This window comes from Pongo abelii, chromosome 3, assembly GCF_028885655.2.
Source record: "Pongo abelii isolate AG06213 chromosome 3, NHGRI_mPonAbe1-v2.0_pri, whole genome shotgun sequence".
Classification (NCBI taxonomy): Eukaryota; Metazoa; Chordata; class Mammalia; order Primates; family Hominidae; genus Pongo; species Pongo abelii.
The window spans coordinates 180,118,774-180,137,581 of NC_071988.2; the positions used below are offsets into that span (position 1 = coordinate 180,118,774).

General features: G+C 35.3%; 1 protein-coding gene across 6 annotated transcripts in view; it reads right to left on the reverse strand.

The window, feature by feature from the left end:
* Window positions 1–4,327: 4,327 nt before the first annotated feature.
* The window catches only part of GASK1B (golgi associated kinase 1B), a 59,610-nt gene continuing 45,129 nt past the window's right edge, over window positions 4,328–18,808 (reverse strand). For all 6 annotated transcript variants that reach the window (XM_054553272.1, XM_009240404.4, XM_063722920.1 and 3 more), the window contains 2 exon segments: window positions 10,574–10,800; window positions 4,328–7,351 (listed from right to left, as the gene is read on the reverse strand). In XM_054553272.1, coding sequence (XP_054409247.1) covers window positions 7,144–7,351; window positions 10,574–10,800 — 435 coding nt within the window. In that variant the 3' untranslated portion in view covers window positions 4,328–7,143.

The window sequence follows — 18,808 nt, forward strand, 5'->3', positions numbered from 1 at the left end:
ATATTCTTTCTACCTGAGATAAAACTTTTGGTATCGCAAGCAACAAAGGAATACTAACAGCAATACACAATAAGAACAGCAAATAGCATTGCCATAATAGCCACCAAAACTCCTGGGAAAGTCCTAACTGTCATTTGTTACCTGATTAAAAGAGAAGAAAATTGACTCCCTCCTAGGAGGAGCTACAAATTATTTGATCATTCCCTTTCAAAAGAACTGAATCTTGCAAGCTTAATCATAATGTATTCTCAGAAAGTTAGAGGGAATATCTGGATCATAGTTTTTTTTTTTCTTTTCTTTTCTTTTTATTATACTTTAAGTTCTGGGATACATGTGCAGAACGTGCAGGTTTGTTATACACGTGCCATGGGTTTGCTGCACCCTTCAACCCGTCATCTACATTAGGTATTTCTCCTAACGCTATCCCTCCCCTAGCCCCCAACCCCTCCACAGGCCCTGGTGTGTGATGTTCCCCTCCCTGTGTCCATGTGTTCTCATTGTTCAACTCCCACTTATGAGTGAGAACATGTGGTGTTTGGTTTTCTGTTCTTGTGTTAGTTTGCTGAGAATTATGGGGTTTTTTGGTACTCTTGAGAGCCTGAAATGAGCGCACAGAACACGATATCTTGTTCTTCTAAACAGAAGCAGAGCCAATAACATAGGGTACTTTATAAACCAAATAACGTCTGGTGTCCTGAAGCTAAAGAAACTGTGGGCACATCTTGCAGAATCACAGCTGTTTCAGTCTTATTTAGTGACTTGTCCCACTCGCTGCAGCCCAGTTTGCCTTTCGAAATATAGCACAGCTGGCTATTCTGCAGCAGTGATTAAAGCCACTGACAGGAGTTTTTTTTTTTTATTTGTTAGCTCTTTGTCTCAAAAGCTTTAGAAATCTTGACAAGTTCTCTTACAAAATACAGATAACTTTCTTAAAAGAAGACACATAGAGATTTCTTAATGTACACATGACTGTGCATATTTTTATCAACAAACTAAATACACTTTAGAGTCATGAGGATAAAATGGTACCTAAGATGAAAAAAAAAAGTTGAACAAATTTAACCACATGCAATGCCGTTTTAAGAAATGATTCCTGTGACTTCATTGGCTTACCATGTGCATTTTTAGGTTGCAAAACAGTCTGCCAGCAACCCTTCTTAGTCAGACCTTTCTTACAGCAAAGCCCTATCCCGGAGGACTAAAGAGCTTAAAAATTGGTGAAGATGCCATATTTTGACATAGGACAGCTGTGTGTAAATTGGAAGTGGGGCAAAAGGTGACATGAGCATAGACACTTCAAACTCCTCTAACAGTCCAAAAGAACAGTAAGAAATGGTTACAGTTCTTTGCATAAATGTCAAGGAAATAATTCCTTTAGGAAAAATGCATTCATTTGTTTAGGAAATTGTTTAATAAAAAGCAGGAGCATTATGGTGATGCCCAGGAAACCACTGGCAGTAAATCATTCAGTATTGACTGTATTTCTCTCATACTCCAAAACACAATTTTTTAATTATACTTTAAGTTCTGGGATACATGTGCAGAACGTGCAGGTTTGTTACATAGGTATACACGTGCCGTGGTGGTTTGCTGCACCCATCAATCCGTCATCTACATTAGGTATTTCTCCTAATGCTATCCCTCCCCTAGCTCCCCACATCCCAACAGACCCCGGTGTGTGATGTTCCCCTCCCTGTATCCATGTGTTCTTACTGTTCAGCTCCCACTTATGAGTAAGAACATGCGGTGTTTGGTTTTTTGTTCCTGTGCAAAACACAATTTTAAAAGTGACTATCTGAGATCTTTTGTATTTCACAGCAAACAAAACAGGTAACTGGTACTTTTTAATAAATTAAAGGTTGAAGTGAAAATAAACTCGAAGGTTTGTTTCTATAGTTGATTAAGTAAATGGTAGTGAATTTGGAATTGATGGTATGGGCTGAAAATGTTTAAGAATTGGTAAAGTAAATTGTCTCTCAGCTTTCATTGGTAAATAAAGTATCTCATTAAATATTCTTTACCAAAACCTAAGTTTTCACCTTTGCATAAAAACAAAGCTTTTAAAATATATTAGGTGAAGATCTTCTGAATGCAAATAATATAATTTCCCATCTTCTTAAATACACTGGAAAGCAAGCTTTCTTAACCTGGGAGACCATAGACCTGGGAAGGAAGAGCTCCATAAATGGGTATCTGCAGATCTGAGAGCCCCATGAAACTATATACAGAACTGTATAGACAGCTGAACTTTTAATCAGCTTCTCAAAGAGACCCAGATTTCATAAAAGGCTAAATACCACTGGTACAACACAGAATATAAATTAATGCATTTCTGATAAATCAGTATATTCATTAGGTTGCAAAACAGTGTTAATCTATTATTGTAACATGACACTGGAACATGATGATGTCTGCAGAACATATTGAGGTGATTAGATCATTTAGCCACAACGTGACTCTGAACTATCATTTCAAGCAGCAATCATTGACAATAAACTACAGATAGGCAAACTCTTACTGTGAGTACCAAATCCCCTCTCTAGTCTAATAAGAGTTCATTTCTGGACACTTCTCAAAAGAATTGTTTTCCTACATTTTTGCTACTAAAGATACAACTTAAAGCCCAATTACAGGTCTTGACTGATGGTTAACATGTTAAAAATTTACTTATTAATTCGTGTATCTGCATTGTTTAACAGAGCATAACACATAGTCAATTCTTGATCAACTGTGCAATGTAATCATCAAAAGTTTCATAATATAAGTAGCTTTCTTGTTTATTCTGCTCTCCAAATGTTCATAAAACAGTGCTCTAAAATTTTTACTACATATCAATATGCCTATGTAAAACCTTCAAGGTTTATAAAATTGGGATTTCTTATTTTATCTTGGTAGATAATAAATCTCTGAGAAAATCTTGGATTTCCAACTTTCTAAGTCAGTTTCAACATTGAAGATTCTAGGTCAACAGTTTGTATAGACTGGGGCAAGTCACTTTGCCTCACTAAGCCTTAGTTTCTCCATCAGGAGGATGAAGTTGTTGGACAAGATGCTGACTTCATGGTCCCATTTTATCATAAAATTGTGTTAGTCAGCCAAGTGCTGTGGCTCACTCCTGTAATTCCAGCACTTTGGGAGGCCAAGGCAGGCAGATCACCTGAGGTCAGGAGTACCAGACCAGCCTGGCCAACATGGTGAAACCCCATCTCTGCTAAAAATACAAAAACTAGCAGGGTATGGTGGCAGGCGCCTATAATCCCAGTTACTCAGGAGGCTGAGGCAGGAAAATCCCTTGAACCCAGAAGGCAGAGGCCGCAATGAGCTGAGATCTTGCCACTGCACTCCAGCCTGGGCGACAGAGCAAGCTTCGTCTCAAAAAAAAAAAAAAAAAAAAAAAAAAAAAATTGTATAAGTTGTATTTTGAAAGTTTATTAAAGTAAAATTTTCCAAAATGTAAAATCATGACTCTCAAGCAAATAAAATTATATGGCTCTGTGGTCAAATGTTTATTAAAGCAAAATTTTCAAAAGATAAAAAACTGATTCGTATGAAAATGTTAAATGAATATAAAGATTTTATTCAAATAATCAATTAATGATGGCACTGGTGAGATGGTAAAAACCATTTAAAAGAGTATTTCAAAAGCTAAATATTTATAGGCAATATTAGGATAAGATTGTTGGACTAGATTTAAAACTGGTTAATGCCCAACAGAGTAATAAATTATAATCATTAAGGTTATCTCTTCCACCAGAAGGAAATTATTTGCATCTCTATGGAACCAAAGTCTACAAGTCTCTGCCCTCCTGCATTGTTAAGTAGCCCATGTAATAGAAAATTAAGCCCAGCATTGCACTGTAAAAACACACAAAACTCTCTTCTGGCTATTTCCACGTTTCATATAATTTTTCTGACAAGTCAATTCTTTCTTTTTTTTCTTCTTTTTCAACATTTATTTTAGATTCAGGGGGTAAATGTGCAGAGTTGTTACCTGGGCATACTGCGTGATGCTGAGGTTTGGGATATGAATGATCCCGTCACCTAGGTGCAGAGCATAATACCCAAGAGTTAGTTTTTCAACACTTGTCCCCCCTAGTAGTCCCAAGTGTCAATTTTTATCATCTTTATCTGACAAGTCAATTCTAGTTATCTTTCATGAATGAAAGTTCTTGATTATTGTTTATGATACTTAATTTTTTAAAAAAAGGTCTTTATCATCTTTATTTGACCCATGTTCAATTTCCATATAATTTTCAGATGAATGCTCTAAATGTGTGCTTGTTCTGTGCTGACATAAACATAAGAATTTCATAAGACAGTGTGTAAATAAGTCTGCATCTAAGGATTTTATTCGTTATGATAAGGTAAAGTATATTTAATGGCACAGTAGAATAAACAGGTTATGATTACAAGTCCAAAGATTACAAATATAATGATGACATCAAATATATGCACACACAAACACAATCCAACAAAATTCTTGACTCTCTTTCTTTTTTCACCGCTAAAGGTAGCAAACATTCCTCTGTACCTAGCTTTGAAAACACATCTACAAAAGCAAATGAACTCATCTGCAAAATAAAAAGCACATATCTTTAATTTCTAATGTTTTATTATAGATTTTTAAGATACATATTTATTTTTATATTATTAGCTTAAAGAAAGTAAGTCACACAAGAATAAGCTTTTGCATGTCTGCTAAGGTAAATTATTATATTATAAATTTGTTATGAAGTTATAAATAAAACACATATTGTGCTTATGTGAATGAAACCACAGCATAATCGGAGTGCATTTGAAATGCACAGAGTATTCTCATTGTTCCAATAAGACAAAAGAAGAACATTACCTATTAGAATTAAAAGCCTGGCCTTCAGCTATCCATTAGTCAAAAATAATTCATCATGAATTACTCATTGATTACAAAACAAAATTGTTAAAAAGCAAAGGTGACTACAATAAACATGTTCCTGGGCCTTTCATTTAATAAGCATTTTGGAATAACTGGAGGCAAATAAACAAAGTTAAACCCTCACGTGGGAAGATCAGGCTGCCCAACAGCATTGTAGCTTGAGACTCAAAGTTAAAGCCAGCTTCTAAAAAGCCTGTTAGTCCTACCATCAGTATGATAAATCTGGATCAAGATGGTAAAAAAAAAAATGTTTTAAGCAGTAAAAATGCAAATACGCCACCTTGGTAAGATAAGATGTCAGGCAACGTGCCAAAAGAGTTATTTCAAGTCAGTGGCTCAAAGTAGAACTCCAGTCTCCAAACTTTTGTTAGGCTAATTTTCATTAAGAGGATGATTTATAAGAGAAGAAAAGGATCTCAAAAATCCCAGAGACAGTGAGTAAAAGTGGAGACTCAAAAGAGCCAAGGAGTACTATAAATCTGTAGAAGCAGAGGGAGACACTCAGGTCAACGGAGGGAAAATTGAAGAGGAAGATAATCCAAAGTTCAACTGTCCAGGGGGCGAGCACAGCCCATAAGGGTGCTAAAAGTAGTACATGAATGTGAGCCTAGAAAAGCTACAATTAGATTTTCAAATGATCTCTCTCTCTTTGGCCCATCTTCTCTTATACTTAAAACATTATTTTGACATTTTGTTCTACAATTGTATCAATTAGATCTATAGATTTTTTTTCAAATCTAGCCTCTATTGTAATGTTGTTAGTAGTTCTCTTTCACACAGATATTGAGTTACCCTTGACCAGAACAAAGAAAATGTGGTGTATTTTAGCAATAACAGACGTGACTGTGAAAAGACAGGAGAGAATGTATTATAAACATTCTCAAATTGTATTTCTAAACTTTCGGGAAATGAAAAAGTCACAAATAGAACTTTTAAATAAGGAGTAGGATGTGTAAGGGTAGGAGGGTAATGGTAATCTATTATGAATTTGAAACTCTATGTGAATATCTGCCATATGTGATGATCTTGGATATTGGCAAAGGACATAAAGATGCAACACATGAACCTGATTTGTCCATGTCTTCCAATCTGATTTAAAAAGTGTTAGAGGGAGTTTGGAGATGATTATTTGAGGCTTAATATTGTCCAAATTTACTGTTTTAGCTCTAGCCATGAGGAAAATTGATCAGAGGCAGATTTTAACTTATTTTGCTCATATTACTCATGTTGAAATAAGCCAGATAATATATTGAAACACACTCAATATTTGGACCAATTCTCAATATCTGGGCAGTAACCATTAAATCAAATTAAATATAACTACATAGAACAAATTTTAAGGAATTTACTATTATTAATAAAATGTACATAAATTATATTACATCGTTTGTAAAAGTAACAAAATTTTTAAGAGACATCCATTTTAAAATGATACTCTGTAGGTACATTTTCAGATAGGTAACTTCATACTTTAGAATTATTTAATTTCTCAGCCACTAGATACAAATTGGACCAAAATAGAGAGAGTAAAACTCTTTAACATATAAATTGTCAGATGTGAATGATTTCCATAGGGGCAACAAAATAAATTTCTAAAAAGGAATGGAAAATATGATTCTTGTACTTAAATGGCTGATTATTTATAGACACAATAGAAAATATACTGGTGATTTTGCAAATAAACCAGCATTTCTGTTTAAATGTATGGTCAGCTCTGATGCTCTTGAAGGCTGTGGGCCTCAGTGTCCCAATGTAGAGTTGCCTCAGGGTAGTGTAGAGACTGCTCTATGTTAACAATCAGCAACAGAAAAATGTCAAGAATCATTCCCATTAGTATTTGGTCAGAACACTCAAAATGGCACAAAATATGGTTTATTAATGGAGTCAGTACCTCTGGTTTGCACTCTTCTATTAAACAACATGACAAATGTTTTCAAAACTTAGCTAGAATAATAACCGAAACTTCTGTTGTCAGATGTTCAGATTCACACATAGCATGATGTTAGAGAAAAATATAAACAAATATTTCTCAAGTAGTTTGTTTTTCAAAACCTTTTTAAGTATGCATACAGTGCTCAGTCCCATTATAGCTACTTGGTTAAAGTCATTTATTTTACGTATTCATCTACACTGCCTCATTGCTAAACGGGCTTGAGGTTGATGTGCTTGATTTAAAAACAAAACCAAAAATGCATAAATATATCTAACACCCTAGCCAGAAGTTTCTTTTGTCATTCATTCATAGGTAATACTTTGACCCCGTGTGCATTGATATAGGTGATAAGAATTTTGGCTCTGTGTTCTATTACATCGATAAGCTTTTCAATTCCTTGTCTACCTCCTTGACTTTCCCAGTACACTTTATCAAGAAACAGAGACTGAAGAAGTTTCTGCCGTAAGTGCTGGCTCTTCAAAACGGAAACTGCAGAAGCGGGAAACCTGAAAAGATAAAATGATATTTCAATCTTAGTAATTGCTTGGGAATAGTACTCCTTACCCAACTGTCCTGCCTTTCATTAATCTGTCATAAATCACACTATCAAATGGTAGCTTTGAGAACCAAAACATTTTTGTCACTGCCAAGATGACACTTCTCTTAATAATAATATACTAGAAGAAAGTGTTTCCAGTGAACTGAATATTCTGCACCATTCAGAACATGACAGACATCTTACTTAAGGTCATTCTGTACACTCAAACAAAGGCATGGAATAAGAAAGGATCCTATTAGACTGGTAGAAATACTTTTTCTTAGTCAGGCTCATTTCACCTGTGAAAACCCCTTTAATCTGTCAAGGATCTGAACAGTATCCTCAGATGTGTCAGGGTGGGATTTTATGCAAGAAAATATGAGAGACAAATTGATAATGACAACTTCAATAAAGTATTCTGCCTGAATAGAAGTTACACAACTGAATTTATGTGAAATAATAAAAAATGTTTGTACTAAAATGAGATAAGATTCATTCAGAAACATCAAATTAAAGAAAGAATTGTCTTTGAGTCATACTCCTGGAACTCTGAGGATTTAGGATCATTTTATTTAACTGGAGTATTAAAATGTTTTCAAATAATTTTAGCAAAACTCAAGTTTCAGAGAAAAGTTTTAGTTCCACAATGAAAGTCTCTCTGGAAAACCTAAGACCAATTTAGAGGGGTCTTTGCTGAATTACCTTAAAAGAATGCATTGTGCTTGCTTTTCTTCGTTTAGAAAGTAGAAAGCCAGGAGTCCAGCATATACATTATCTGAAGGACTTAGCAAAATTTCTAGATCAAAAACATAAGTAATATTTTGCTAAATCCCCAATTTGACATTTCTCAGCTTTCATTAAAATGCTGATAAAAGCACAGTAAAAATATTGTTTTAAGAGTACATTTCTAATAAACTCAGTTATACCTCAAAAACTATAGTGAGAACATATATACTTGCTTAAACAGTACACTTTGCCAGAAATTTCAGGCCTTCTAAGCACCTCTTCCAAATTTCAATGGAGCACAATGGAGATGGCACAGAGGGTGCCCGAAAGCCAAGGATCAGGTGCTCTAGCAGTTCTGATGCTGCAGAAAGAACAAAGGCCACAGCGCTGGACATGCTTAATGCATGTGAGGAAGTGTGGAATGAAAGAATGTTTATAAGATGCTCTGAGTTCCCTGAAGACATTACTATATAGTTTAGGGCCTAAACATTAGGGGCTCTAGTATTAAGTAGCATTTTTGCTTTATGAAGTGTTAATAATCCATGAATTGTCAGTTCTATAGCCCTTCAACTAATTTAGCTGTGGCAGAATGTATGAGACGAAATCATTAAAACCATTGGATCTCCTTAGTGGCTAATCCTTTTCATAAAGGAAAGCAAAAATATTACCTGTCTCTGCACTACATTGATATAATAGTAGGAATATTCAATGCATAAATCAGGGATTAGAAAAGCCTTCATTTTTGCTTTTCAATGTGTGAATTATATTTTCAAAGAAGATTTAATTTCAAACCCATTACTCCTCATAATGCATTTAAACATAAATCTTCTTTGAAAGAAGAAATAAAGATATTCACATTTACATAAATGTATGAAATGGATGGACTGTATTCTTCAGGCACTCATAATTCTAAGAGGGAATTTAGGGATTCAAGAAGACCCTGTAATATCACCTTAGTAAGTGATGTCTTAGAAAACTAAATTTTCCCATAAATAAAATTTCCTTAGCTTAAAAGAGAGAACCTGCCACATATCCTGCCTTCAATCCACAAAGAGATGTGAGAAACAAGTATCAACAGAGCAAGACCCGGCAAAAACTTATAAAATCGTGTCTTATAAAACTCTTACAGGAACAGTATTGCTCTTAATGCTAAAGTACATAAAATCCACACCATGTAAGTCATAGTGTTTAGGAAGAATGATTGAAATATGCTCCAGAATATTATTAACAAGAGTAATAGTAACAGAGCACACCACAGTTATTACAGAAATATGCTCCAGAATATTATTAACAAGAGTAATAGTAACAGAGCACACCACAGTTACTACAGAAATAACACCACAGTTATTACAGAAAAAAAAAAATACTGGACTTGCATTTGGAAGACTTGGGTTCTAACCTCAATTTTAGACTTGCTCATGAGCTTTCCAGCAGTCACCTAGCTTCACACAGCTGGTTACCTATTTTACCAATGAACCTTCTATTTTTAGGTCTCCACCCTACCACAGTCTCTTAGTCAATCTGATTTCTGACTAAGATGGGAAGTATGGAGAGTGGCTCTGCCCACTATGCTGTGGAGCTTGAAATTCAGCCACAATTTCCACTGCTGGGGTTGAACAGCTCACGCTTTATAGCTGGGTTCTTGCCATTACTAAATGTCTTAATTTCCTTTATTTCCAATAGATGTATGATCAAGTGTGCCATGAGCAACCACTGTGTTTTAACTTCTGCATTGCAGAACTCCTTCTTTGGTTCCCTCTCCACTCTGCATTCTTTCTGAGTCTTGCCGGATGTCCTCAGATCTTTGAGATCTTCCCTGAATTCTTGGTCAACCCTAAGTAAATAAATAATTCTTCCCTAACTAGCCTCCATAAGCCCTCTCTTTCAGGTGTTACTTTTCCCCTTAATCTATGTCTCCTCGAAGGATTTCAAAATGCTGAGAAATCCTCCTGCTGAATTCTACAGCCAGCTTTCCTTTGAGATTATGCCTTGCTTACCAGATTGGCTGTCATTTTCCACTGCATTCATAAAAGTCATTTGAGTTCATTATGAATTTGGACATTCTGCCATGTCAATATTTGCACGTCTATTAGTTCTTCCCATGTCCTATCTTATGCCTAATAATGGAGCCTCTGCCACCTGCTTATCCCTCCTCTGCCAAATCCTATGCCAGAGGTCCCTGCATTCTTCCAACAAAACCCACATGAGAACCAAGCAACATCATGAATGTGAAATGTAGCATGTGCTTTGTAGGCGGTATTGGTTGTTGATAGAGGCGCCATGGCTGCACTCTGGTTCTGTTCTTCTTGGGTTTCTTTCCCTTCTTGGTCTCGATTCCCAGATTCCACATTCACAATTATTTTCAAGGGTTAAAATGATCAGATGTAAGATGTGAGTTTTCTCAGAACCTTGCTACTTATCTAACATAAATGTGATGTCCTGCAGATGTTACTATAAAACTTACTCTTTGATGCCTTCTAACAATTTGAAGTTTAAGTTATCTTCACTCCTGTCAAAGAAACCCTTGTTGTCTATAAAAACCAAATGCCTTGGGTCATGCTTTCGCTGGATAATGTGTGCTAGAGCCGCAGAACCTTGGTCATCACATTTTGGCCTCAATCCATTCTGTACACAGGCATCTTCCTTGCGAGGTCTGAATCCACAGCAATTTGAATCTAAACGATTATAAATCTGTAAATGGAAAACACAAAATCCAAGATGCTGAGTGAAAACAAAACTTGGGAAAGTTACAAGATTTTCAAAGACCAGTGCTTTCTGAATAGCTGACTTGCCAGAATCTAAGAGGGCCAGGCTCATTTAATTAAAGGCAACTGTCAGAACAAGTCCAAGGTTCATATCCTTCTGACTCAGTCATAGTTATAAGCATTTCCAGCTTCTGCTAATAGATCCAAAGTCAGATTATCCAAGTTAGGCATCTCCACCCTAAATATTCAAAGTTCCCACTGACATCACATACAGACACATGGCCAGCAGAATCTCTGACTCCATGCACAGCAGAAGAAACACCGTTGTACTTTTATGTGTCTGGAAGGCTCTGTCTTGTTTTCTCCCTCAAGTGGCTTATGGGAAATTGGAGTTACTTCATTGCCACAAAAAGTTTATTGCATCCCCTAGCCTATCTGGACTTTAGTATTACAGTAATCTAACTTGAAATTACATAGAAGAAATCTATTGAAAAGATGTGAGATGCAATCATAAAACCTAAAAGCATTATCTAAATGTAGGCCACAGCTAGATTCTAAACAAGTGAACAAAATGGGCCTACTGAAGTTTAGTATGGGAGTTAAGGATACCACCCTATAGAAGAGGGTAACCAGATTAATTAGAAAAAGAAGAACCGTTTAATTCCATTTCTTTTGGACAAGGAAAGAAATAATATTTATGAATCAGGTAAAATAAAGCCTGGGCAAAGGAATTAGATAAATTTAAGTCAAATCTCTGCTTTCACACTTCTGAGCTCTGCAACCTTGTGTAGATTCCTTTTCATCACTGACTCTCAATGTAAATGCCTGAGTAACAGGAATGATACTCTACCTTGAACACCTGGTAGAAAGATTGACGAAAATATGTGTACACCCTCCATCCCTGTCCCAAGCATCTATAAGACACTCAAAAAATGAAAACTACTGTTACTTTTGTTGAGACACACCTACATACCATCCAAAGTTATTTACCTCAAAACAAGCTTCTAAGACAAACAGTAATTTATCCATTTTAAATGAAGAAAAATTCAGCCTCAGAGACATTAAGTAACCTGCCCTGGGTAGAATATTAGTAAGTAAGTAGCGAAGTAGTTTGTCTCCAAAATTCCACGATTTTTTCCCCCAGTACGTCATATTGAATGGTTTTAGGCTAACTAGTCAAAAGATGGCTAGACAGACACTGCCACTTCTATTCTTTTGGTATTAAATTCCCATCTTTTTCTCATCCTCCTGTGTTTCTGCAGCTCCCATGGAGCTGTCTAGGAGACCAGCTGCTTAGAAAGGGATGCAGAAAAGCAGTGCCAAAATTTAGCCTACTTTGGAATGATCATTTATTCGTTTATCCAACAAACACTTATTGAACATCTTCTACATCCTATCAGTGAGCTAGGCACCAAGACAAATGTTACCCATGGTCAGCACCTCTCCACCATTACCACTTCCAATGGAAAATTGAAATGGTTATTTAGTTTTCCTTTGCTACCAGAGCAAGCTTCAAGAACTGGACAAAGGACTTTCTTCTCTGTTTTCTGTATGTAAATGGACTTTGTATCAAACAGCATACTTGAGATCAAGGATTGTAAGAGAAGTTAGCATAAGCCAATTTTCTATGAAGTTTATGTAAAGCTGGTCACATGTGTGGCAAGCGAGCGACCAAGCATTTACACCAGTCAAAGGGTACACTGCTGGCCTAGAAACAGTCACAGAAAAGGAGGGCTCCGTCAAGATTGGTTCCAAGCCACTGATCCATGGGACCATAAGTCTAACCCATAGTTTATCCAAAAAGTCACATAGGCTGACTCCAGGGAACAGTAAGTTACCACTGCTTGTTAATATGCATTTGATTGACATGAGAATAAGGTTTCCCAAAGGTGAGCAAGAGTGCCCCAAGCAAATCACTGTAGGTTAGAATAGCACATGAAATGAAAAAAGCAGAAATTAGAAACTGTTAGAAAACTTTATTGAGCCCTTTCTTCTCAATTTCAGTCATTTTATGCAGTACCTTCACTGACTTTGAATATAAGAGAAATCAAATGATATAAAAGAGACTGACTGCATCTGATTGCCAATTATTTAAGTTAAGGTCAGAAAGAACATGAAAACTAACTTTTCTATAAGCTGCTTCCCATTCAATCACCCCTTTTTTTAAATACACATTAACTAATGATTCTCAAAGAATCTGTATACCATTTTATCATCATCATTGTTTTATCTAGTTACATTAACATTAAAAATAAAAAAACTTAAATCTTATTTAATTTTGACTAAATATCAAAGTCTATTATATTGGACATATGTGTTTGGAATACAACGCGTAAAGAAAATGCTACCAAACATTTCTTAAATGCTTCTTCAAACCCTTAGTTCTTCCATCATTGTGGATTTCATAGTAGTGGGGAAAGGACTAAGATACATAACTATATTTGTACTGTTTCTATAACAAAACCATGAATATCATATATTTATGTTAAATAATAAGCTCTTTAGAGATAAGGCCCTTTCAGTACTTCTGTAAACATTATATTTTTCTATTTTTAAACTACACAAAAGCATTAAAAGTTAAAGGCTGAAAAGATTGATTTAGGTCATCTTTTTATTGCCTTACCAACATTAGATTTTTTGCTACAGTGTACTTTTAAAGTACTTCCTCTGATCTAATTTTGAATCACTCAACAGTCTGTGATGATTTCACCACCTCCCTGATAGACTGTTGTGCCATTCAGATCTAAGAGACATTATTACTGAAAACAGGTGTGTGCATTCAGCCCAACTTCTCTTATAGAAAATGTTGCCACTCATTTTTTTCAGATCTATATATGTACTTGATGGGCATATGTGTGTGTGTGTGTGTGTGCATGCGTGCAAACACTGTGTGTACACCTACAGATGTAAAATCAGCTGTAAGGTCTCAAATAATCTAGGTTTTACTTTGTTTTCCTTATCCTCCAACTATAGTAAATTATGTCTTTGTATTATTGCCCTTGTCTAGCAAGGGCTTACGTACCTCTTAATTCATCTTCTCTAGCTCTTCTCGAAATTTTGTTTATAGGCTTCCTTTTGAATTCACATTCAATATACCAAAAATAACTTGACCACAAAAACATAATCTACTCCCTTAAATTCAGTGCCATTTTGTTAGGCAGTTAATTTAGTTTTCTATTGAGCATATTTATGCTTACTTTTAAGACAGCTTATCTATTTTTTAAAGCCTAATAAAGCATATCCTACATAGCTATGAATCCATAATATGGTTTTAATATACTTGTTTAGTGCACACATTAAAACAATCACTTAACTACTGCATGATTAAGCACTGTAGTGCACATCTACGTGTCTGTGTAGGTAATTATCCTACAAAGAAGGCTATTTGGGGATACATTTTGTCAGCTAAGCAATAATGAGTATTAGTCCTCATTATTGCTGCTTGTTCAAATTCACATCTTATTCTTTAAAACAGGAATATCTTTTCCAAAACTAATCTTCTGCATCTTAAAATACTGCCAATCACCATTTTCCATTAAATGAGTCTTTCCTTTCTTAGGAAAATACATCTTTTCAATGTTTACCTAACTAAAATTATACTCAGAAAAACCCAGGTGTTCCAGCCAAATTTTTTGGTGGTGGTGGTGGGATATTTTTAGATATATTTCCTTCTTCTAAACTTTTTTTAAAATTCCATTTTCCTTTGGTAGTGTTAGTTTTGCCTGTAGGAAAAAAGCATCTCATGAGTGATTCAACTTAAGCTTGCAGCACTTACACAAGGGTGCCTCTGCAGCACTCTCCTAGTTCCCCAAAACCCATTAGAAATCTGCAGACACCTAAAGATGTTCCATCCCTATGCACACTACCCACACCAGCTATGTCTTCAAAAATGGGTCTATCAAGAAATTGTGTCAGTTTCTTCATATCTTCTTTTTCCTCAAAACAATATGATTAAATCACTAATTTCAGGCAATGCTTGGATGAAGTCAATAAAAAGTACTATATTTTGGCCAGGCATGCTGGCTCATGCCTGTAATCCCAGCACTTTGGAAGGTTGAGGTGGGTGGGTCACAAGGTCAGGAGTTTGAGACCAGCCTGGCCAACATGGTGAAACCCCATCTCTACTAAAGATACCGGGCGTGGTGGCACACGCCTGTAATCCCAGCTACTCAGGAGGCTGAGGCAGGAGAATCACTTGAACCCGGGAAGCGGAGGTTGCAGTGAGCCGAGATTGCCCCATTGCACTCCAGCATGGGCGACAGGGTAAGACTCCGTCTCAAAAAAAAAAAAAAAAAAGTACTGTATTTTTATTTTATTTATATATATAAAATGCTGCTAATATTAATAATAAAAATATTAATAGCAGTTTTATATTGAGTGTTTAGTATGTGCCAGGAACTGTATACTTAATGCTTCATATGTATTATTTCATTTAATCCTCATAGTAACCTTAAGACACAGGTGATACCAATAGTCTCATTTGATAAATGAGTAAACTGAGGCAAAAAAGGGCTAGTTGACCTCCCCAAGTCCCCTCAACTCTTAAATGACAGAACTCAGGATTCCAGTCCAGGTATCTACAGCTTTAAAGTCCATGCTCTTATCCATCCTGATTGTATCTCTCGGGGGTAGTCTCCAAAATGATACTGCAAAAAGGAGGCGCATTTGTGTAGAATGTTAAATGATACTGAATTTAAAATATTAGTTATAAAAGTTTCATCAGAAATACAAAGAACTTCAGTAGGATTTCAGAGAAAAACTCATGAAGGAGATGACATTACAGTTAAATTTTAAGAGCCAGGCAGTGTTAGCTAAAAACCAGGCAAAGGCATAGAGGTAAGAAATCCAAAGGCATCTTTAGAGATACAATGAATGTATTTGGCCAGTGCTTCTCTATGTAGACTATTGTTTTGTTTAAAAAAATGATTAATCATTAGAGAAATAAAGTTTTTGAAATGGAAAATACCAGATAAACATCTTGTTAGATTCAGCAGACAAAATTATTCTATCAAATTATTATCAAAGTTTCTAAACGCTTACTTGTAACTTTGCACTATCTCATCATGAACTGGTATGAAGTGGCATGGGTCCTTGGATCATACTTTGAGTAGCACAATAGAAGACCACATTACTGAGAGTAAGGGGAACATTAGGGCAGGTAGTCAGAGAGAAAGGTGAAGAAGAGTATTGTTAGCTAGGTGCAGTTATGTGCACCTACAGTCCCAGCTACTCAAGAGGCTGAGACAGGAAGATTGCTTGAGCCCAGGAGTTCAAATCGAGCCTGGGCAACATAGCAGGACCCCCAAAACACACAATATGCCCATAAAAAAAAAAGCTAAAAGTTTTTTATGTGTCTGCAAGTTTCATTTTTATTTTCTCATGCAAAGCTGGAAGAAAGGTTGAAGGCAAGGGGGTAGGGCATCAGGTGAAAACAGCAAAAGAATGACAACTAAAGGGAACACAGACAGAATGTACTTGACAGCTAAAAACAGGGTAAAATGAGGATGTTTTTCCTAACATAGGTAGGAAATTCCCACCATCCAAATGTTATTCTCATTCAAATCTGTTAGTTAAATTAGATAAACCTCTGTTTTTCCACCTCTGTTTTCTACCTCTTTAAGGGTCTAAGTGAGGGTATAATCACAAGTGTATATGTAGGTGTGTGTGTTTCTGGTTTGGTAAGTCAGCATCTTAAGATCCTCAGCATCTCTTTTCAAATGATGCATTTTAGCATTTAAAAACTGCATCTTTAGAAAGAAGAATGGATATCAGACAGAAAGTATAAATATGCAATAAGACATGTAATTGGGGGAATTTAACATTCACCATAGTTTTCACCCAATGCCTAGCACATAGTAGGTACTCAATAAATGTTTGTTATTGAATGAACCCTGCTGAAAGTTGGCACCCATTTTGTATTTGGCTATTTACGATGCTCCTCCAAAGCACTGTTTTGTATTGGGAACAGTCAAATAAACAAAATAATGGTGGCTTATCAAGATAACGAATTTTTTTTAAATGTAGCATATACTGAATAAAGTGCAAAAAAAATTGAACAGGCCAAATAATGGAATGGCCTGTGCTTGTTACATGCTTTTGGTTAGTTTCTTTATGTGGGTTTAAATTAACTAACCATGGATAATGAATTCCCATATCTCACAGAGCGTCCGCCACAATGCCATGTATGTAATAGGCATTCAATAAATACATACTAGGCAGGTTTACAGAAATAACCAAAGGAAATGCTTTTCTATAATTAGCAGTTTTCTGGAAGATTTCTTTCAATCCAAGTTACCTCATTGGATATCTCATTTAGAAAAAAGTTCCATTTTCAACAATTATTTTAATTATTTCAAAAAGGGAAAAAGACAGTGAGAATTGTTATCATTATCAGCACCCCTTCAGACAGACAGATGCAAAAACACATGGACTTATTTGTTTATCAGCTAATAATTTACACTGGAAAATCCCTTTACATGAATTTGTCTTGATGAAAACCATTGTATGGTTGCCATATTATCAACAGAACTAGAGTTGGCCCCATGTAGTCTAATGAGTGTATAAAGGGACACTAGATTGTAGAGAATGCAACCTCAGACAAAGTGCCACAATCCCATGGCACTTGTTAATACAGACACAGCCTCTTGCTTGGGGAGCTATACAAAGCAAAAGCCCACAGTATTCCCCCCTGCTCCACCCCCGCCAGCACCTGTATCACCTGCGAACTCTCACCGCATAAAATAATGAATTTCATTTTTGTTCTCTGCTGCCATGACAACAGGTGACTGTTAAATTAGTGAGCATGCATATGTGACTTGAAGAGCAGTTGATGAATGAAGAGAAATGTAAAAATAGTCTGCAATATAGAAATCTAACAATGGGTATAGGCTCCCTTGTGCCTCTGCCTCTGTAAAGAGCATTCATTGCTCTACTCCACCTCTACTTTCGAATTCCATGTTTAAAAATAAATGTCAGTGTATATCAACCCAGGGAAGAATCTCTAGTTTCTTCCACATTAATAAATGACACGTAATGACACAGTATTTCTTCACGTATAAGTAAAAATATTCTAAGGCTATTATACATTTGGATCGATTTCTATAGATGCAATGTTTAAAATCCATATACTGCACCTCTCAATAAGAACCAGAAGCCAAACATCACTATGCCACAGAAAGACTGGAGTCACCAGGCAAGCAAAAATTTATTTTTGGAGAAAGAAAATTTATGTTCTATAATTTGCACAAGCAGAGATACATGAAAATAGTCTCTGTCAAAGACACATCCATTTTCCTGTAAAGATTTAAAAAGAACACTCAGACTAAAAAAAAATTTTTGCATTTTATGAAATTCTGATTTACAGAATGAATTGCTATTGGCAATAAATTTAACATGGAAATGAAATAACCTTATTGTAACAAAATTTTTAAATGCTTTTCTATTTGGAACTAAATCTATAAAATCGAATTAGAAATAAGTAAAACATGTTCATTTACATCTGAAGGAATAGTATCACTGAAAACCTTCTTTTGTTTAACTCGATGTGTATTACTTTTATTATTAACATAGAATTTCTATCAATTTTTTTCTATAATATAAATTTTTAAAGGAAAATGACAAAAATAAGTAAAGATAAGCTAAATTACTATATTAAAACTCAGTTTTGGTTATGGTTAACAGAACATAATGTAGCAAACAAATCTAATAGCTATTTTAACTTATACTTTTTTATAAAAATCAGTTCTCGTTTGAAAAAATAAATTAATTTTGACAGCCTAATTATTTTCTGGCCACTAAAAATAAATTTTGCTCTTATGAATTAAACTTTTCTTAAAAATTACTTTTACATACACATATAGAATTTTCCATTCTATGTTTCTATGCTTCTTGGGTTAGAAAATAGCTACAAAATCAAGCCCTTTATATAACCTGGCTAAAATATTTCAGAACACTGCCAAAGCACTTTACATTAAAAGTTCCTAATCATCAAAATA